Source organism: Castor canadensis, chromosome 5, assembly GCF_047511655.1.
Source record: "Castor canadensis chromosome 5, mCasCan1.hap1v2, whole genome shotgun sequence".
Classification (NCBI taxonomy): Eukaryota; Metazoa; Chordata; class Mammalia; order Rodentia; family Castoridae; genus Castor; species Castor canadensis.
In genome coordinates, this window is record NC_133390.1 from 50,984,603 (window position 1) to 51,006,201 (window position 21,599).

A 21,599-nucleotide genomic window follows, 5' to 3' on the forward strand; every position below is an offset into this window, starting at 1 on the left:
TCCCCAGGAGAGGGATTGCTGGATCATATGGCAGGTCTATGTTTAGATTTTTAAGAAGTCTCCAAATTTTTATCCAGAGTGGTTGCACCAGCTTGCATTCCCACCAGCAGTGGATTTCCCACATCCTCGCCAACACTTCTTGTTGGTGGTGTTTTGAATGATGGCTATTCTAACAGGGGTGAGGTAGAATCTTAGTGTGGTTTTGATTTGCATTTCCTTTATAGCCAGAGATGGTGAGCATTTTTTCATGTGTTTTTTTTGACCATGTGAATTTCTTCTTTTGAAAAAGTTCTGTTTTGTTCAGTTTCCCATTTCTTAATTGGTTCATTGATTTTAAGAGACTTTAGTTTCATAAGTTCCATGTATATTCTGGTTATCAGTCCTTTGTCTGATGTATAGCTGGCAAATATTTTCTCCTACTCTGTGGGTGGTCTTTTCAGTTTAGAGACCATTTCTTTTGTTGTGCAGAAGCTTTTTAATTTTATGAAGTCCCATTTATTCATCCTTTCTCTTAGTTGCTGAGCTGCTGGGGATCTATTGAGGAAGTCCTTGCCTATACCTACTAGTTCCAGAGTGTATCCTGCTCCTTCTTCTACTAACTTCAGAGTTTCAGGTTTTATATTAAGGTCCCTGATCCATTTTGAGTTGATACTAGTACAGGGTGATAGACATGGAACTAGTTTCAATTTCTTGCAGACGGGTAACCACTTTAACCAGCAATATTTGTTGAAGAGGCTGTCTTTTCTCCATCATATACTTTTAGCACCTTTGTCAACAATGAGGTGAGTAAAGTTGTGTGGATTCATATCTGGGTCCTCTATTCTGTTTCACTGGCCTTCATGTATGTTTTTATGCCAGCACCATGCTGTTCTTATTGCTATTACTTTGTAATATAGTTTGAAGTCTGGTATTGTGATACCTCCAGCATTGCTCTTTTTGCTGAGTATTGCCTTGGCTATTCGTGGTCTCTTGTGTTTCCAAATGAACTTTAGGGTAGATTTTTCAATCTCTGTTATAAAAGTCATTGGGATATTAATGGGAATTGCATTAAACATGTAAACTGCTTTTGGTAGTATAGCCATTTTTACTATGTTGATTCTACATCCATGAGCACAGGAGATCTTTCCATCTTCTGTAGTCTTCCTCAATCTCTTTCTTCAGGAGTTCGTAATTCTCCTTGTATTGGTCATTCACATCCTTTGTTAAATTTACTCCTAGGTATTTGATTTTTTTTTTTAGGCTATTGTGAATGGAATTGTTTCCATGTGTTCCTTCTCAGTTTGTTCATTGTTGGTGTATAGAAAAGCTAATGATTTTTGTAGGTTGATTTTGTATCCTGCCACCTTACTATAGCTGTTTATGATGTCTAAGTGTTTTTGGGGAGAGTTTTTTGGGTCTTTAAGGTATAGGATCATATCATCTGCAAATAAGGAAAATTTGACAGTTACTTTATCTATTTGTATTCCTTCTATTTCTTCTTCTTGCCCAATTGCTCTGGCTAGAAATTCCAGTACTACATTGAATAGGAGTGGGGATAGTGGGCACCCTTGTCTCGTTCTTGATTTTAGGGGGAACGGTTTCAGTTTTTCACTGAAAAACTGAAGTTTGAGGATCACCTGAGTATGATGTTGGCTGTAGGTCTGTCATATATAGCCTTTACAATGCTGAGGTACATTCCTTCTATTCCTAGTTTTCTTAGAGCTTTTATCATGAAGTGGCATTGGATCTTTTTGAAGGCTTTTTCTGCATCTATTGAGATGATCAAGTGGTTTTTGTCTTTGCTTCTATTGATGTGCTGTATTACATTTATAGATTTGCATAGTTGAACCACCCCTGTATCGCTCAGATGAAGCCAGTTTGGTCATGGTGAATCTTTCTGATGTGTTGTTGGATTCAGTTTGGCATTTTATTGAGGGTTTTTGCATCGATGTTCATTAGGGAAATTGGCCTGTAGTTCTCCTTTTTGGAGGTGTCTTTGTCTGGTTTTGGGATGAGAGTGATACTGGCTTCATAAAATGACTTAGGCAGAGTTCCTTCCCATTCTATTTTGTGGAGCAGTTTAAAGAGAGTTGGTATTAGTTCTTCTTTAAATGTCTGATAGAATTCAGCAGTGAATCTGTCAGGTCCCGGACTTTTCTTTTTTGGGAGGCTCTTGACGGCAGCTTCAATTTTTTTTGTGTTACAGATCTATTCAGGTGATTAATATTCTCTTGGTTCAGTTTTGGGTGGTTGTAAGTTTCTAGAAATCTGCCCATTTATTCAAGATTTTGAAATTTATTAGAGTATAGGCTCTCAAAGTAGTCTCTGATCATTTCCTGGATTTCTGTGGTGTTTGCTGTTATCCCTACTTTTGAATTTCTGATTTTACTGATTTGGGTTTTTTCCTCTCCTCATTTTAGTCAGGTTTGCCAGGGGTCTGTCAATGTTATATATTTTTTCAAAGAACCAGCTTTTTGTTTCATTGATTCTTTGTATTTGTGTGTGTGTGTGTGTGTGTGTCTAGTTCATTGATTTCAGCCCTTACATCTTAAGTATTTCTTTCCTTCTGCTTGTTTTGGGATTTGTTTGTTCTTGTTTTTCTAGGAGTTTCAGCTGTAGTATTAGGTCACTGATTTGAGATCTTTCTGTCCTTTTGATATATGCACTCATGGCTATAAACTTTCCTCTTAGGACTGCCTTTGCTGTGTCCCACAGGTTCCGGTAGGTCGTGTTTCCATTTTCATAAACTTCCAGGAATCTTTTAATTTCCTCTTTCATTTCATCAGTGACCCATTCATCATTGAGTAATGTGTTGTTCAGCTTCCAACTGTTTGCATGTTTTTTACTGCTGTTTTTGTTGTTGATTTCTAGTTTTAATGCTTTGTGGTCAGACAGAATGCATGGGATTATTTCTATTTTCTTATATTTGCTGAGGCTTGCTTTGTGCACTAAGATATGAACAATTTTGGAAAAGGCTCCATGGGCTGCTGAGAAGAATATATATTGTGCAGAAGTTGGATGAAATATTCTGTAGACATCAGCTAGGTCCATTTGATCTATGGTGTGATTTACTTCTAGTATTTTTTTATTGATTTTTTGTTTGGATAACCTATCTGTTGGTGATTGGGGGGTATTAAGGTCTCCCACTACCACTGTGTTGGAGTCTATATATGCTTTTAGGTCCTTCAGAGTATGATTGGTGAAACTGGGTGCACTGGCGTTGGGTGCATATAGGTTGGTAATTGTTATTTACTTTTGGTGTATTTCCCCTTTTATTAGTATGCAGTGTCCTCCTTTGTCTCGTTTGATCAAAGTAGGTTTGAAGTCTACTTTGTCCGAGATAAGTATTGCTACCCCTGCCTGTTTTCAGGGACCACTGGTTTGGTAGATCTTCTTCCAGCCTTTCACTCTCAGCCAGTGCTTATTTCTGTCGATGAGGTGGGTCTCCTGTAGGCAGCAGATTGTTAGATCTTCCTTTTTAATCCAGTTTGCCATTCGGTGTTTCTTGATGGGGGAATTTAGTCCATTAACATTCAGTGTTAGTATTGATAAATACATGGTGATCCCTGTCATGTAGTTGTCTTTGTTGATTAAGACAACTTAATTGTGTCTAGCTGAATCAATGTTACTCTCTACTTTCTTGCCTTTTCTTCTCTTGTGGTTTGGTATTGCCTGCCCTTTTATGGTTTTGTTTGATTTTCTGTGTGCAGAATTCCTTGGAGAATCTTTTGTAGTGGTGGCTTGGTGGTCATACATTGTTTTAGTTTCTGCTAATCATGGAAGACTTTTATTGCTCCATCTATTTTGAATGATAGTTTTGCTGGGTAGACTATCCTAGGATTGAAGTTATTTTCATTCAGTGCTTGGAAGACCTCACTCCGTGCTCTTGGCTTTTAATGTTTCTGTTAAGAAGTCTGCTGTGATTTTGATGGGTTCACCTTTGTATATTATTTGTTTTTTCTCTCCTACATCCTTCAATATTCTTTCTCTAGTCCTGTACTTGTTGTTTTAATGATAATATGTCATGGGGTAGCTCTATTTTGGTCAGGTCTGTTTGGTGTTCTGGAGGCTTCTTGTACCTGAATGGGCATAGTTTTCTCTAGGTTTGGGATATTTTCTGTTATTATTTTGTTGAATATATCATGCATTCCTTTTGCTCGCACCTATTCTCCTTCTTCAATGCCCATGATTCTCAGGTTTGGTCTTTTGATGGAGTCAGTGAGTTCTTGCATTTTCTTTTCACAGGTCTTGAGTTGTTTAACTAATAGTTCTTCAGTTTTTCCTTTAATTTCCATTTCATCTTCAAATTTTGAGATTCTGTCTTCTGCTTGTTCTAGTCTGTTGGAATGGCCTTCCATTTTATTTTGTATTTCTGTTTCATTCTTTTTTCTGAGGTTTTCCATATCATGGGTTACTTCCTCTTTAGTATTGTCAATTTTTGACCTTAGTTTGTTTATCTCTGTTTATGGTGGTCTCAGTGTCAGTTTGGCGTTTATTTAGAGCTTCTATGATTTATTTGTTTTTGTGTTTTCTCATATTGTTTATTTTTGTCCTCTTAGTACTTTATTTTTGAGGGAGGTGATGGTTTCCTTCCCTTTTTCTTCTTCCCATATTTCCACTAGGTGACGTTTCTATCAGTGCACTATGTGTAACTTAGTATTAGCTGGGTAACAATATTAATACTAACAACACCAAGAAAGAAGGATAGAAAAGAGAGAGAGATGGAAAGATAAAAGGAACAGAGTAGAGGGGAAAAGAGAAAAAAAATGGTAGAGATGGTGGATGATCAAACAGTAAACCAGGCAGCAAATCCCTTAAAGAAAGGGGAAAAAACAAATCACCAGTTCTGGAACAGAAGAATTGCAGTCTTAGTTGTTCTGATGCTAGTTCTTTAGTTTCCAGACCTGTCTCTGTGTGTCTCTTAGGTAGGTTTGGAGCCTTCCTGTGGCAAGTGGCAGGTGGGTGGGGTCCCATGGGCCTACAGGTGGAGGCCTTTAGCTGAGGTGAAGTAGTGGGCCTTTGGAGTGTGGGTTTTTGTACCTAAAGGGCGCAGGGCAGTGGAGTGAAGAACCTGCATGCCTGTGGATCCCCAGCTTGACAGGTTTGGGGGGGCGTGGTCCAGCAGAACAGAGATTGTGCATTGTTTGTATCTCGGCGCGGCAGGCCTTTGCCAGCGAGGCCTGGCAGAGCAGAGATCTTACAGGGCTGAGCAGGCCTTAGGGGCATGGCCGGCAAAGCAGAGATCATGCTGGGCTGGGGGCCGAGGCTCAGCGAAACGGAGTTCCTGCAGGGCTGTGCAGGCCTTGGCAGGGGGGGGGGGGTGACCTGGCCGAGATAGTAAATGTCTGTGGATCCCCGGCCTTAAGGGCTCGTCCAACAGATATCCTGCAGTTCTATCCTGCAGTTCTGAGGGGTCGGCGTTTGGGGTAGCACAGCCCTGGTGGGGCAAAGGAGCAGGGCCGGAGGATCAGAGATCCCACAGTGGCATGTGGAGCAGCCAGGACTTAGCGTGCAGCGCCTGCTATTCTTTTAGTATATGGTGGCATGGAGAGGCCTCCCAAGAGCTAGGAGTTCAGAGTGCTGATGTTTCAGCTCTCCCTGGTGTTTTACCTCGGTCAAGTGTGTTTCTAGCTTCTTATCAAAGTCCCTGGATCACCGAGGTCAGAAGGTCTGTGGCTGTGTTCCGGTTGCGATCTTGGATCTCTCAAGAAACATTTTAACTGAAGAGGAGGTTGTACTATTTATATCTAGATTGCACTTACTAGTCTTTTTTCACCAAGCCAAGGTCTGCAATGCAACATGGTCCCCGTGATAGCTCTTTGGATGTCAAGTTACAAATAAAAGGTTGTTTACTGAGCATAAACTCAGAATAAAGAGAATAAATTGTAGGTTGAGCATCCATAATCCAAAAATCCAATGCTGTTTGACTATCAACATGACGTCACAAGTGGAAAATTCCACACCTGACATAATGTGATGGGCAGCAGTCAAAATGCAAGTGCACTAAAAATATTATTAAGGATATGTGTATAAACATAATATACATTATAAAACATAAATACACTGTGTTTAGATTTGGATCTCATTATGTACATGCAAATACTACAAAACATGAAGAACATCTGAAATCAGAAACACTTCTCGTCCCAAGCAGTTCAGATAAGGGGTACTTAACTTGTATGGTAGTAGGTAGTCGTCTCATAAAACACCCCAAGGAACAATTTCTTGCTGTAGAGCAGAGTTTTTCAACCTCAGCAATATAGATGCTTCTCAACTTACAATGGGGTAATAAGTCCCAATAAACCCTCCACGAGTTGAAAATAGCAGTAACTCGAAAATTCAGCTAAGCTACCAAGCATTAGAACTTAACAACACAGTACCCTATAGAGTATGGGTTGTTTGTAAGTTATAACTTGGCTGAGAGCTTGGACTATAACAAAAGCGTATCACACCACATATTGCTAGCCAAGGAGAAAAATCAAAATTAAAAGTTCAACTAAGGACATAGCTAAAGTGGTAGAGCACTTGTCTAGAAACTGCCAAGGCCCTGAGTTTGATCGCCAGTAATTAATAAAAATAAATAAATTCAATGTATGGTTCCTACTGAATATATATGGATTTTGCACCATGAAAAAAGTCAAAAATCGAAAGTTGATGCTGGGTGCCAGTGGCTCAATGCTTGTAATCCTAGCTACTTGGGAGGCTGAGATCTAGAGGACTGTAATTTGAGGCCAGCCCAGGCGAATAATTCTCGAGGACCCCCCCCCCACAAAATAATGAGAAAAAATGGACTGGAGGTGTGACTCAAGCTGTAGAGCACCTGCCTTGCAAGTGAAACCTTGAATTCAAACCCCAGTCCCACCAAAAAATAAAGAAATCATAAACTGAACTACTGTAAATTGAGAATCATCTGAATTAACATTTTGGGTTAAATGATTGTTGGTTGAAAGGAGGCTCTTCTGAGTACTATAGAACACTTACGTGCATTCCTGTCCTGTAGATGTCACTATCATTCCCCCTCCTCCCAGTTTTAAAAACCAAAATTGTCTCCATGAACAAATGCCCAGAGAAGCAAAACTGTCCAGAGTTGAGAACCACTGAAGATCTAAGCTGAACAACTTATTCCTGTCAGTTTTTTCAAAATTCTGTCTTTCTGAGGCAGGGGTAAGGGTTGGGGTGGGGGTGGGGGGGGTGGAGAGTTGGAGGAAAACAAGAGAATGAAAGAAAACCAAATAAAAATGGATCCTCTCCCTGGTTAATGCTGGATACAGTGACCATCTCTTAATTCAGTGGCTTCTATTTTGAGTTCCCATGTGCTTAAATCGTTTTATTTTTCTTAGAGAGGATATAAGAGTTTATACCTTTATTTTATATAAATACAGATAGGTTTTCTACGATTATCTTCTAAATTAGATAACAACAGCATCAATGCATCCTCATAGTCTCAATAAAACAAATCTATTCTTAGAGTAGTAGAACTTCTGCAACAGATAATTTAACTACTATATGATTTTGGTAGTTCTTTTTTTCCTTCTAATTTAATCTTATTCTCATGTTTGGATGCATTTACTAGTAGATCTTCACACATCAGCTTTTCACTGGGGCAGGGCAAAGGCAGTCATTTTAAAACTCTAATATTCACAATATAGGAAAAAAAAACCAGAAAAACGGGGCAATATCTATTAACATTGTACATTCTGAAATAAGCCTGGTAGCTAATATCTGAATTGTAGGCAATGAACCAGAGTTTTTCACTCTAATCAAAAGAGGCAAGTTGTTACACTCTTGCCCAAGCCCTAGAATATACAGCTTATGTTGTAAGAATTCATGAAAAAGTAAAATGATGTCTCCCAGAAAATGATTCTTGATAATAACTTATAGTGGACTGACTTTGAAGCAAGTATGTCAGAGCATAAGCCTAACTAAATAGAAAAAAAAAGGGGCACTGGGCTGGGGACATGGCTCAAGTGGTAGAGTACCTACTTAGGGGAGGAAAATCAATGAAATAATTCTTTCTTTGGCATCTAAATTGACCAAATCTTATTAGCACTCAGATAATAATAGTCTACAACAGTATTAGAAAATGAATCTCTAGCTGGACACAGGTGTCTCTCTCCTATAACCCTAGATACTTAGGAGGCAGAAAGAAAAAAAAAAATACTTTGAAAGACCCCATCTCACCCATCTCAATGGAAAAAGGCTGTATGTGGCTAGCAGGTGGCAAATGCATCCCAGCGACAGCAGTTACCTTAAAATAGGAGGATTATGCAAAAAGTGAGACCCTACCTCCAAAATAACAAGAGCAAAAAGGGCTGGAGGCATGACTCAAATAAGTGGTAAAGTACCTATCTAGCAAGCAGGAAACCCTGAGAAGGAGGGAGGGAGAGAAAGAAAGAAGGAAATTAGCTCATTTGTACTTTGTAGCATATAAAATGTGACACATTAAGTGGTAATTAAAAATGTTTATGGTATGAATTATCAGTTTTAGATCACCAATGCCTATTATAAAATACCATCTCTAGAACAAGAATCTATCAGCATAAGCATTCTTCATTACTCACAAGAGTGCTATATAAGTTGCTTAAGACAAAATTTTTCAAATTACTTATGAAGAAACTAATGAAAATTCTTTGCATTCCACTAATAAAGTATTTTTGAGGTAGCAGCATGGCTCAAGTAGTAAGGCACTTGCCTAGCAAGCAAAGTCCTGAGGACAAACCCCAGTACTGCCTCCTCCCCAAAAAAGGTACTCTTCTATGTAGTTTTGTTAATCTAGTAAGTGTATGATAAAGATGTAAAAAGCAAAGTATTAATAAAATAAACATCAAAATGAACAGCTAATAGTTGAAGGCAAACTGCTCTGATGTTTACTTATTAGGAATTCAAATTTTAAATGATAAAATATTAAAACAGTTAACATGATGGTCAAATGTAACAAACCCATTATATGTTGACATAAATAACATTTTTATGAAGAATGACTTTCCCAGAAAAAAATAGTGGGAATAATGACACTCCTACATTTTTACATATCTTTTTAATGTGCATCTTTACAGAAGAGAGATGACTATATGTGCTTCTGCATTCAATGTATTGTCATATATGCTCCTGAAAACTTCACTGCATATTCCTGAGAATGGGAGAGTTAAAAAGGCAAATACCATAGCTCACATCTATAATCCTAGCTACTTGCAAGACTGAGATCAGTAGGATCACAGCTGGAGGCTAGCCCAGGCAAAGAGTTCATGAGATCCCATCTACAAAATAACCACAACAAAATGGACTGAAAGTGTGGCTCAAGGTGCAGAGCACCTGCTTCCCAAGGGCAAAGCCCTGAGTTCAAATCCCAGTCCTACTTAAAAAAAAAAAGAAAAGGTAAATACTGTATTATTATTACGAAAATATCAACTCTGTAGATCCCCTGAAAAAATCTCAGGGCCTCTATCCTCCAGAGATTCCTGTACTTTGAGAACAGCTAGCTAGGCTGGAGGTGTGGCTCAAGAAGTAGAGAACCTGTGTAGTAAGTGTGAAGCCCTACATTCACACATACTCACACACAAAGAGAACAGCTAGCTATTTAAGGATTCTAAAATTTTACATGACTGCAAACATCTCTTTCATTTTTATTTATTTATTCTTATATTTTTTGTTGGTACTGGAGACTTAGGGCTTCATGCTTGCTAGGTATGTGCTCTACCACTTTAGGCATGCACCATCCCATTTTCTCCTTTAGTGATTTTTTTCGATAGGATCTCAGGACCTTGATCCTAAGGCCTCCAGAATAGCTTGGATTACAGAAGTGTACCACCACTCCCAGCTTATTGGTGGAGATGCAACTCAACGAGTTTTTGCCTGGGCTGGTTTGGGCCCATGTTCCTCCTACCTATGCTTCCTATGCATTCAGGATTGCAGGCATGTACCACCACATGTTCTCTTTCATTTTTCAACTACGTTAACGTAAACAGAGGGTTTTTTTCCCATCACACAAAATAATCAATTTAGAAAACTAAATTCAGAGAAAACTCTGAATATAAAATACAGTGATTAAGTACATAGAAATCACACAAAGATCAGCTGTGTTAGACTTTTAGTTTTCCCAACAGTAAAATAAAGATATTTCCTCTTCACAAAGTTTTGAGAGTAAGCAAGTGCTCAAAACTATGCTTCCACATAAAACTTTCATCAGTTACTGTTAGCTACAACTATCATCTCCTCAGTTTGAGGGATTTTGAAGATTTAAAAAAAATTTTTTTTTTGGTGTTACTGAGGTTTTTACACATTTGTTATGTTCCAAGTACTAATCCTGAGGCATTTCTTTAACAAAACAGTCTGCTCAAGTCAATCCTATCAAAATGCAGCAATCACACATTTACTCTTCACAGTGTGATTCCTTAGAATTTTTAATTCAGTTATTGGCTTAAAATAAAAATTAAGGAAAAGCATTTGAGAAGATAGATCTAGACTATTTTTGAAAACAATAAAATAATTCTCTATGGGGATTGGCGTAATGGTTCAAGCGGAGAATGCCTGCCTAGCAAGCATGAGGCCCTGAGTTCAAACCCCAGTATCACCAATAAGGAAGGAAAAAAGGGGGAGAGAGGAATTCTCTATGGAACAAAACAACTATCTCATCAATAAAACGAACAGGTTTGATGACAAAGTTCATAAGCCGAAAAAAATGTAGAAACGAGTATAGTAGTCTAATTTCATTACTCACAGATAAAGCAACCAAAACTCGAAGCTTTACTATCTTCTGAGTCCTCCCTAACAAAGCTGCTTCTCGTACGGGTCTGTAAATTATTCCTAATTCCAACTGAGCAACCGCAAGGTTTATCAACTTCGGTTAACAAAGGCACCTGTTCTCCCCTAACCTGGTTCCCAAGGAGTCAAAAACTTTAGAGCCATTATCTTCTGACAATTAAAAACATCACAGCAATCTTATTTTTCCAGGTGAGTACTGACTACCTCCCAAGGCACTTTTCACAGGTTTAGAATTAGAGTATCCCTGTTTCTTTGCATGTAACTCTTGCTCTAAAGACGAATTCAAGCCTCTGCTCACTCACTCGCTCCTCACCACGTCTACACGGAACACATCAATCCTATGCACGCCGCAGTGCAGAACTGGGGAACCTGGGACCCGCGGGCAGGCCGTCCCCGAGCACGCGCGCTGGCGCAGGCTGGAGAAGGCTGGAGCTGCCGCCGCCGGCATCCCCGCAGGAGAGGAAGGGAGGAGGCGGGCCCGGAGCCCCGCCCCGCCCCGCCCCGAGAAGACCCCGGGCCCACCCCGCGAGGTCCGCCCCCAGCCTCCCGGCCTCCTTCCTGTGCCAGTGCGGCTCCCTTACCCGTCCCCGGGCCGCTCGGCCGCGAGCGCACGCCGGCCCCGCGACGGCCGTCCGAAAGACCCCAGAGCTCGCGAGTACGCACATGGGCCTGGCCCGCCACCGGCCCGCCCGCCGGGTCTCACCTCGCCACCAGTACGTCTTGGACAGGTCGTGCCAGGTCTGATGCCGGGTATGATGAGTGCCGCCAGGGCCCAGGTGTGCCGCCTCGATGAGGCCCCGGCGCCTCTCCGGCTGCAGCACCACCTCCAGCTCCGCAAAGGTCTTGCGGTGCCGCTGCCGCCGCTGGTAATACAAAGTCCCGCCGCGCACCACGTAGCAGGCGGCCGCCTTGCGGATCTTACGCTTGACATTGCCCTCCGTGCCGGGCGCATAAGGCTCGCGCTCGTTTGTCAGGTAGCGCAGGATGGCCCGGTAGCTTTCCTCGCTTGACATCACGGACGGCGGCTCCCTGAGGGCGCCTGTCACTACGAGGAAGACCACACACTAGCTCCGGGTGGATGCAACAGCAGCGACGACACTCTGAGGAACGGCTCCGCCTTTGGTGGGCGCTCTTCGACGGCGCTCGCCCTCAGCGCGAAGGAAGAACCGACGACTTGGTAACCAGGGGGAACTGCACTTCTCCAGCGCGCGGGATCCGCTGGCGACTGACAAAATGGCTGCTGCACCACCGGAAGTGACGCAAACCTAGGGCGAGGTCTGGATCCTGATTGGAGCACTCCCGTTTCTAGCTTGAGAAGGCAGAGTGACGTAAGTACTGCGGTCGGACGTTCTGGAAAACGGTAGGCCCTTCCGGAGAAATCGAACGGTTTTTGAGCAGACATCTTAAGTCCTGGCAGTTTCCTTTTTTTTTCCCCCTTTTCCCACGCTCTCAGAAGAGCCACGTGTAGGAGCTGGTGGGCAGTTATCCGATGAGACAACCAAAGGGGTAATGAATCGGTTTTACTGTCCACTTAAAGACACCTGATAGAAAGGAGGCTGCAAGATTTTGAGGCTTGTGGACACAGAACCCAAGGTAGCCCCAATCACATGGAAATGTAGGGGAAATGTAGGTTCAAGTTGACAAGCATTTTAAAATGTAAGTGCCTCGATGTTACAAAGTATCGCCATCTCCTAAAACGGTAGCTCCCAACTACTCAAGGAATAATCAGGATTTTTCTGGAATGATCAGCCTATATAATGACTTTACATATAAAGGACGGTAGTGTTGGAAGGGATGGAAAGCTAACATTACTGTGTTACTAAATTTCATCTATTTATTTTCGCTTACATCTGGGAGGGGTCTCCATATTACACCCGTTGTATCTAAGGGCAAAGGGACGAGCTGACCTGAACTTCGTTTCTCAATCTGCAAGGAGGGTTGTGATTGAGATTTTAAAACAGTTAATAACTTGGAGCGGCGGCCCTGTTCTCCCTTCCGTGGGCTGAACCTGCTGTTCGCAGAGCCCCAGGACTGCTCCACTCCTTCATCAGTCAGACACTGGCGCCGATTCGCTGAAGCTGGAAAATTCCAGTCTTTCAGCACAGGGGCTTTGGCTGTACAAACTACTGCCACCAGCCTCCGGGAATACTGGTGTCTGCAGTCCATTGACGTTCTTCGGTTCTTGTGGGGACAGGTGAGGGATAGATAGCAGATGAGCAAGTGGCTCAAAAATAAAACTATCAGACCTAGCATCTACTTAGGGTTACTCAATCTGCAAACTTGTAGATTGTGATTGGGAGAGGAGTTAGGTGGAGACGGACCCCTCCCTTAGGGTGGGGCCAGTGAGAGCAGCCTCTAAGGAGCTGGTTGGTCTGTGTGCTGGGCAGCTTCACAATTCTTTGAGGTGGTATAAATTTTTTAAACAATATAAAAAATAAATCGAGGGCTGGAGGTGTGGCCCAAGTAGTAGAGCGCTTAATCTAGCGCACCTGAGACCCTTGGTTCAATCCCCAGTACCAGGAAAAAAAACCCAAAACTTAAAATATTAAGTAAACAATAGAGTGGAAGTAGCAAAGGCAACTACTATTAAAGAAAACCGATCAGTCATCAGTTTGTAAAACTATATGAAAACATTGAGTTCCCTAACACGCAAAAACCTTTGAGCCAAGAGAAACAAATTTTTAATAAAATTCTTTCGCAGTAGTGGAATTTTCTTCCTGAGCAAAGCTAAACTGGTACTCTATATGCTTATTTATAGTTCCTTCTGAACTGCCTAGGACTCCAGAATAATCAGAATTACCAATTCCATTTTAAGCCATTAAAGCAATGTTGTAAGGCAGCATTTTACTATGTCCAAAAATTACCAGCCATAGATAGGTCAGCTGTCATATGGGTTATTTTGTTCAAGCTTTCTTTGTTCATAGCTACATTTTCTCAGTAATTTTAGTATCATTACCATTTGGGGAAGGGAGGGATGCAGTACTAGAGTTTGAACTCAGGGCCTCACACCAGGTACTCTACCTCTTGAGCCACTCCTCTCTAGTCGTTTTGTGTTGGGTATGTTCGAGTTGATGTCTCTTAAACTATTTGGCCTGGCTGGCCTTGAACCTTGATCTTCCTCATCTCTGCTTTCTGAGGCTTGAGCCACAGGTGCCTGGCTCATTACCAGCTTTTTTCCAAGCAAAATCTACCAGTATATCTTGTAAGGTTTCCAAAACCTGTTTCGTTATCCCAACATTTTAGAACAATGCCTGAATTTAACATGCACCAGAAAAAGTAATTCACAATGGCTAAAATGTGGGTGAGAGAAATGACAGGGACTTTTGACTTCAGATTACTTTTTAAATATCTTCCACTCAGCTCACAGCTAATGGTTAAATGAGATACAAATGAATAGAAGGCAACTCAAGTATAAAATGAGTATATCGTGGACAGAAATGACACAGCATCTCTTAATCAAGTTAGACGAAATCTGTGCAACATATTACCTGCAGCTATGTAACCAGTTAAAGCTTGAGAGCATGACTGAAGTGTTGAATGTATGCCTAACAAAGAAGCCCTTAAGTCAAGCCCCAGTACCACCCCCCACCCCCAAAAGTTAACATAGTGCAGTCTGTAATATTCCTCAGCTAAATAAAGCTAACAATCAACCACTGACTTTTTTCTCTTTTGAAGAGCAAATACATTTATTCTTGGCCAAGAATAGAAATAGGAGATGAACTCAAATCAGCCTCTCAAACAGTTGGGAGTGGGTTACAAATATAGGGTGTTAGAAATAAGGGTGTGGGAATAGGCTAATACAGGGGAAGAATATTCACTTTTTCTGGAAATATTTTATTTTTGTCAACTGCCACAGCCCTACAGGTGTTTTTTTTTTTTTTTTTTTTTTTGGCAAGCAGATGGGATTTAAAATGAAATTAGGGGTGTGGTGGTCACTCTGGCAGCTTTAAATCCAACTGTTTCCACTAGTTATCCTGAAGAGGGATTTCTGGCCTATACACATCTTATTCTATGCAATAAACACTCTTAAGCTTCTTGTGCCACTCCACAGGAGTTATTCATGTAGAATCCTTCTCTATTTGCCATGGCTCCCAGCCAGGGGTGGGGATAAGTTGACGATAAATATCCTCTCCAACTAAACTTAGTAGAAGGCATTATTCCTGAGAAACATTTGATGCTGATGATTGAACCAAGGGATTCAGATATGCCAAGCACACACTACTAACCTCTGAACTAAACCCCTAGCCCCAAGAAACACTCTTTTAAACAATGCCTGTTTGAAGGCTGGGGTGTGGCTCAAGTGGTAGAGCCTGTCTAGCAAGCATGGGGCCCTGAGTTCAAACGTGGGTGCCACCAAAAGGAATTGCAAAAGGTAAATTAATACATTTAATATATTAAAAAATAAAAGCATCCCCCAGTCTGTATCTTATATTCTTAACTTTATAGTTCACACTTTACCATGCCCATTAAAAGTAAAAAAACCAGCACAATGTAGAGTTGTACGTGTATCTTTATTTAAAAATCTGATCTTCCAAATTAACGTTTTCCACCAACTCGAGGAGCAGAAACCTTTACGGGCTTCACAATTTTTTGCTTAGGTGCTGCCTTTGTGGGAGCCTGTAATAAGATAACATGTTATGTGACATTGCTCCATTGACACCCCATCACCCTGCTCTAATGTTCAGATTCTGCACATATCCTGATTGCCTTAATAATTAGCTGCGTTCCTTGCAACATAGGTTACTCCAGAGGCACCTGCACACCCATGCTTATTGCAGCACTATTCACAATAGCCAAGTTATGGAAACAACCAAGATGCCCCACTACTGATGAATGGATCAAGAAAATGTGATACTTGTACACAATGGAATTTTACTCAGCCATGAAGAAAAATGAAATCTTATCATTTGCAAGTAAATGGATGGGACTGGAGAACATCATTCTGAGCAAGGTCAGCCAAGCTCAGAAGACCAAAAATTGTATGTTCTCCCTCACATGTGGACTTTAGATCTAGGGCAAATGCAGCAATGTGGTTGGACTTGGATCACAAGAAAAGGGGAGAGCACATAAGGGAGATATAGAAAACCCAAAACATGAAAAGTGTTTGATATCCCCACTCCAGAGGAACACAGAAACCTTAAAACAACAGAGGTTATCATGAGCAGGGGATCAGGAACCAATGTAAAGATCAGTTAGAGTTGAATCAACATGGGTCGTAACACATGGGTACATGGAATCAACAGTATGAATCTTTCTGTGTAGCTATCCTTACCTCAGCTAGCAAAAACGCTTTGTCTTTCTTATTATACGTATGTCTTTTCTTCAACAAAATCATTGATAAGGGCAGAACGGGACCTGACTGAAACTGAGGTGGGGAGGAGGGGGAAGAGTGGGATAGGGGAGCAGGGTGGAGAAATGACCCAACAGTGTATGTACATGTGAATAAATGAACAAAAAATAAATAAAAAAATAAAATGTTTCTCATTGAGTAATGAGGTTATTTTAGAAGAAACATCAGAAGAGCATCCCAGCAGCACATCTAACTACCTTTGCCTCAAGACACATGTTCCTAGCAGTGAGTTACATTACGCCTTCTTGGAAAGTGCTCTGTCACTTCTTCAGTGAAATTATTTTTGGTGAATAGTAAGAAACATGTCTTTAATTTATGAAAGCTCTAGAAGAAAACAAGTGAGTGAGAGATTTTTTTGAAGCCCTCCAACAATTGAATACTAATCTGTCTAATCAAGCTATTGAAAGTGACTCTTCTGCACAGGAATTTATAAATGCAGGGAGCTAAACATTGTAATGCCATGGATTTTTGCCCCATCAGAAATTTTACAAGCCAATTAAGGGCATGACATAGAGTAACAATATTGACTTAGGTTGAATCAACATGGGTCATAACACATGGGTACATGAAAGCAATAGTGGGAATCTCTGTATAGCTATTCTCAACTCAACTAGCAAAAACGCTTTGTCTTCCTTATTATGCTTATGTCTTTTCTTCAACAAAATTAGTGATAAGGGCAGAACAGGACCTGCCTGGAACTGAGGTGGGGAGGGGGGAGAAATGACCCAAACAATGTATGCACATGTGAATAAATGAACAACAAAAAAGTGAAATTATACTGTGGAAAAAAAATAATCATTTAGCTGCATTCCTAATATTCAGCTTTTTATCTAACTTTCTCACCTTTATAATGAAAGACAAAGGCATATTACAGAGTAAGCACATAAAAGTAAATGTAGTGTGAGACCCTGAATTACACACTAACAGAAAAAGAATCCTTTGCATGTTAGGCATGCATTGTGCCACTTGAACCACATCACCAACTCTAAGAAAGCTATTTTTACAAATATAGGACCATCAATCCTGAAGAATGCAAAAAAAGGGGGGTAAGGAAGGGCCAATGTTAATTTTCTGGTTTTAACTATGGTATAACACTGAGAAATGCTGATAAACCCACTGTACAGTTACTCAAGTTTTTCAGTGTAAAATTACTTCAAAATAAAGTTTAATGTTCTCTCTTCCCAGTGCCTGCTGAACATTAACTGACTCACTGGTTACTAGAGATTTAACCTGGAAATCAGCTAGTGAACATTTCCAGAGCCTTACTTACATAAGCTTTCTTACAACTATAAAATCATAATTTTTGGATTAAAAATAAAATTTACTGTTGTATTAAGAAATCCAAGGCTGGGCATGGTGGTACATGCCTATAATCTCAGGTACTCAGGAAGCAGTAATAGGAGGACCAGGGTCCAGGCTAGCCCTGGCAAAAATTCAAGACAATCTTGAAAAATAACTAAAGCAAAAAGGGCTAGGAGTATGGCTAAAGCTGTAGCACAGCAAGCACAAGGCTCTGAGTTCAAATCCCAGTACCACCAGAAAAAAAAACTTAAATTACATAAATCCAAGAAAACCTCATCATTACCTTAGCAGCAGCCATTGCTGTCTTCTTGGATGCCTGTTTAGCTTTTTTTGCTTCCTTGGCAGCCCTGTGGAGTTAAAACAACATTAAAACAGTGTTCCATGCCAGAGCAAACAGTGGCTCTCAACCACTGACTGGCCTCTACCTGTAGGCTGCTGGCAGTGAAGTGGGCGTGCAGTGGAACACAACATTAAGGGAAACACATTACTCCTTCAGGGTACAACTTACCAACAAGAGAGAGTTTTGGGTAAGTATCCTATTCCTCCCCCATCTCCATATTTGTAGGTTAAATTGAAAATGCAAGGAGTTTCTTAATGAATTTCATCATCTAAGTCAGCTTAATATATATTAAATTGCATAGTATCTTTAACTGTACAGTTTTAACAAATTATTTAATTACAAATTTTTGAATAATGATACCTAATGACTGACAATCCCAACACATCAGATTAGGTTCCTATACCTATAAACCAAAACATAACCTAAATTCACCCCAACAGCTGAAGTGTTCATAGTGAAGCATTCCTTACCTGATAGCTTGTTCTCGTTGAGCCTTTCTAACTTCTGGTTTCTGATTTCTCTTGGCCATGATATCAGCAAGAGATGCACCAGTGATGGCCCGCTGGAATTTGACTGCACGTCGGGTTCTCTTTTTTTGAATTTCTTCCTATAAAACAAATAGATTGGGAGCACATTTATGAACTGTGCTTCATGGGTCTGGAGGAAGGAGAAATTAAGTCTTTTTAAGACAGGGCTAAAAATCTTTTAAGGTTCATCTTTTTTTTGGCATTACTGGGGCTTGAACTCAGGGCCTCACACTGGGCAGACACTCTACCACTTGAGCTATTCCGCCAGCCTTAATATACTTGAAAAGCTGTTTAATGCTGGGAAATGCAAAATTACCTTAAAAATTAAATGTACCAAAACAAGATGTTTGTAGGTAGAATAAACCATTTTAAACTTTTAACCAACATTTACCAGTTTCATAATTTTTCTCATCCCAGATCCATTTAAAAATATTTCCATTTAGCAGTCTTCAAGCTTTATCCATGTTGGCCGGTTGACAGATTAAGGCCAAATAACATCATACTGTATGTATATACAAGGCAGAGCCAGAATCCAAAACCTCACAAATTTTTGAGCCACTGCCACAAGTGGAAAATTCCATCTGACCTCATGTAAGGAGTTGCTACCAAAATGGAGGCCCATTAACAGTATTGGATAAAACTGCCTTCAAGCTACATGAAACATAAATGAATTCTTTTCAGACTTGTGTCCTATCACTAAAATGTCCTTTTCTATCCCAAATGCAAAGGAAAAATCAAAAGCAAAGATACTTCTGGCCCCAAGCATTTGGGATGATGGGTACTCAATCTGTGCCACATTGAGTTATCTGTTCATTCACTCACTAATGCTTGGGTTGTTTTCACCTTTTGGCTATTGTGAACAATGCTGCTAGGATCAGTGTACAAGTTGCCTGAGTACCAGCTTCCAATTCTTTTGAGTATGTACTATATAGTGGAACTGCGAAATCATGTAATTTTAACATCGAGTTAAAACGGTTTTTTACAGCAGCTGCACCATTTTACATTCAGCAACGCACAAGTGTTCCAACTTTTCCCCATCCTCACCAACCTCTAACAGCCCCATATTTTGACAACAGCCTCCCTAACAGGCTCGTCAAATGCCCTTAAAAGCAATTATAAATAAACCTCTCCTTCCTCAATAGTAAGTACCTGATGGCATTTACTTCCCATAAAACCTAGCAGTGTTTCACCCAGGAGAGATGCTTGATAAATAAACCTAATTATCCCAAGCCTCTTGAATACTAGTTATAGGACTACCATCACACTAAAAATTTTCTTTACCAATCTTCATCCAGCTAAAAGGGAATCTAAAAACAAAAGCACCAAAAAATTTCAGTCATGAGAATGAACCTCAGTGCTGCATGCCAGAACACTCCAGGTGTCCATGTTAGGGCTAATCTTATAAGGATTATAATCAATACCAAATTACCACAACAATGAGTTAATTTCCACTCAACACCTTAAATCCTAAGGAGGGGTCCTATATCCCAAAAGTGCTTAGTCAGACCTGTAATCCCGAACACTTGGGAGGCTGAGGCAACAGGAGCCCAGTTCCAGGCCAATGAGAGCTACATAGGTAGACACTGTATCAGAGGCAAAACAAACCAAAATCCCCAGGTTATTTAATGTTACTCATCTGATTTACACAGGGGGATGCCTTCAAATTTCCCCTCAACATTGCTCTGAACCCAAGATGTGTAAGCAGAGACCTTACATTATCTGTCACTTGTTTATGCACATTCACAATCTCGTTTAATCACAAATTTACAGAGCAAAAACAGCCTAAACTTCTTGGAAGTTAAGTGTCACAACATCAAAACTTGTTTTACTTACCGACTGTCCCTTTTTGTGCTTTCTTCTGTAGAGGACAGTCCAATTTATCTGTCGGGGATTCCTCTTGGAAAGGAAGGCCGACTCGCATTTTGCATTGAGAAATTGGAAAACCTGTCGTAACAAATTCAAAATAATGATCAATCCAATTTTACACAAAGAAACAGAGGCTGAGCTTGAAATCCTTAGAAAATAGTATTCTATCTTTCTTCATGCAACTGGGACCCAGAGACCAATAGCTCAGTTAAGTGGGTGGCATGCTGTCTTTGTCTGGAGCAGGCAAACCTACGCCCACAGGTAAGTGTAGAGTGGCGTGTCAACTGCTGGGCGGAATCCGGCCCTTCTCCCAGAACTGCAGAGATCTGAAGCCCCCAACAGCCCGACGCCTCGCTGTCCCGCTCATTTCCCTTACACCAGACCAACGCGACACAAACCTGGCTCATACTAGGGTAAGGCTCAACACTGGTTCACTCAGAGGTTTCTGATCCAACAACCATTCCACACAGGGCTCCCCACACCCTCTACAGACCCACAAGAACAGAAGTGAAGCCGCCTAGACCTAATCGATCGTCCTGCTTCTCTGAGGCTCCCCAACGCGGCCTTTACCTTCCCGTCTGTCCTGGCGTAGCGCCTCCCATGCCCGGGGTAGATCTTGTACCCGCTAAAACTGCACAGCTCGACCCTGCAGTGGAAAGTGGAAACCCATTACTGAGGCGTTTAATGCAAGCAGGAGCCATGCCCCGGCCCCCACTGAGCCGCTCCTCCCTAGGATGGAAGCGGATTCGATTCGAAGCGTCCCCTTACTTCATGGTGGCGGCTAGCGACCGGGCAAGAAGAAAGATGGCGAAGAGAAAGAGAGAATCATGGGAAGAGACCTTATAGGGTCGTGAAGGAAAAATCTCCTCCCCAAATGACCTTTGCTGACCCCGGCGCTAAATGATGACGTCTCGGAGCGAAACCGGATCTCGGTTTCCTTGGCTACCGCCTTCCTCTCTGGTAATTCGGCCTGAGTCTGCTAAAAGCTGCCGCGGCTCGAGGGAGGTGACAGGCCAGCAAGCCGGCAGGCCCTTGGGTTCTGTTCTAGCGCCAGCATCCTGCTGTAGGATGTGTGAACAAAAGAGGCTGCTGTGTTCTCTCTCCTCCCCCTTTTATAAAGACCCACAGAAGGATACCTAGCGGGTGAAAAAGTCATTTTACCTTTCATGTTGGCCCAATTCCTAAATCAGCACAATTATATTTTAGGGGCCAGAGGGCGTTGCTCAGTGGTACTGCACGCGCTGCGCGAGGCCCTGGGTTAAATCCCCAGCACACGAAAACAAATTAATAGTTTAAACCATTTGCTTAAAAAGGGGAGAAGGAGCTTATCTGAAATCGTCTCTCAGCATGGTGGCTTGTTGCGTTAATTATAATTAACATTCAATGAGCACGTTCTCCTTGCCTGGAATTATGCTGTAGCGTTGACATACATTATTGCATTAGTTTGCAAAATTCCTATTGAGTATGCTCGGAA

The 21,599-nt window shown here is 41.2% G+C and overlaps 2 protein-coding genes across 2 annotated transcripts in view; both read right to left on the reverse strand.

Moving 5' to 3' along the window:
* Positions 1-11,962, reverse strand: part of Zbtb11 (zinc finger and BTB domain containing 11) — a 44,568-nt gene extending 32,606 nt beyond the window's left edge. The window contains exon 1 of the mRNA XM_020175469.2: positions 11,444-11,962. Coding sequence (XP_020031058.1) covers positions 11,444-11,753 — 310 coding nt within the window. The 5' untranslated portion in view covers positions 11,754-11,962. The remainder of the gene's footprint in view (positions 1-11,443) is intronic.
* Positions 11,963-15,232: 3,270 nt separating this feature from the next.
* Rpl24 (ribosomal protein L24) lies at positions 15,233-20,983 on the reverse strand. Its single transcript, XM_020175473.2, has 6 exons — positions 20,894-20,983; positions 20,696-20,771; positions 20,093-20,203; positions 18,203-18,339; positions 17,676-17,739; positions 15,233-15,357 (listed from the first exon to the last, which is right to left on the reverse strand). Exons 1-6 carry the CDS (start codon positions 20,896-20,898, stop codon positions 15,277-15,279), a joined length of 474 nt encoding a protein of 157 aa, XP_020031062.1. The 5' UTR covers positions 20,899-20,983; the 3' UTR covers positions 15,233-15,276.
* Positions 20,984-21,599: the final 616 nt, after the last annotated feature.

What these genes read in the sequence shown, in the direction of transcription:
- Rpl24 (XM_020175473.2), bottom strand. An exon ending in ACGCCAGGACAGACGGGAAG is followed by an intron (nt 20,204 to 20,695) that starts GTAAAGGCCGCG and finishes TTGTTACGACAG; the next exon opens with GTTTTCCAATTTCTCAATGC. An exon ending in CAGCAATGGCTGCTGCTAAG is followed by an intron (nt 15,358 to 17,675) that starts GTAATGATGAGG and finishes ATCTTATTACAG; the next exon opens with GCTCCCACAAAGGCAGCACC.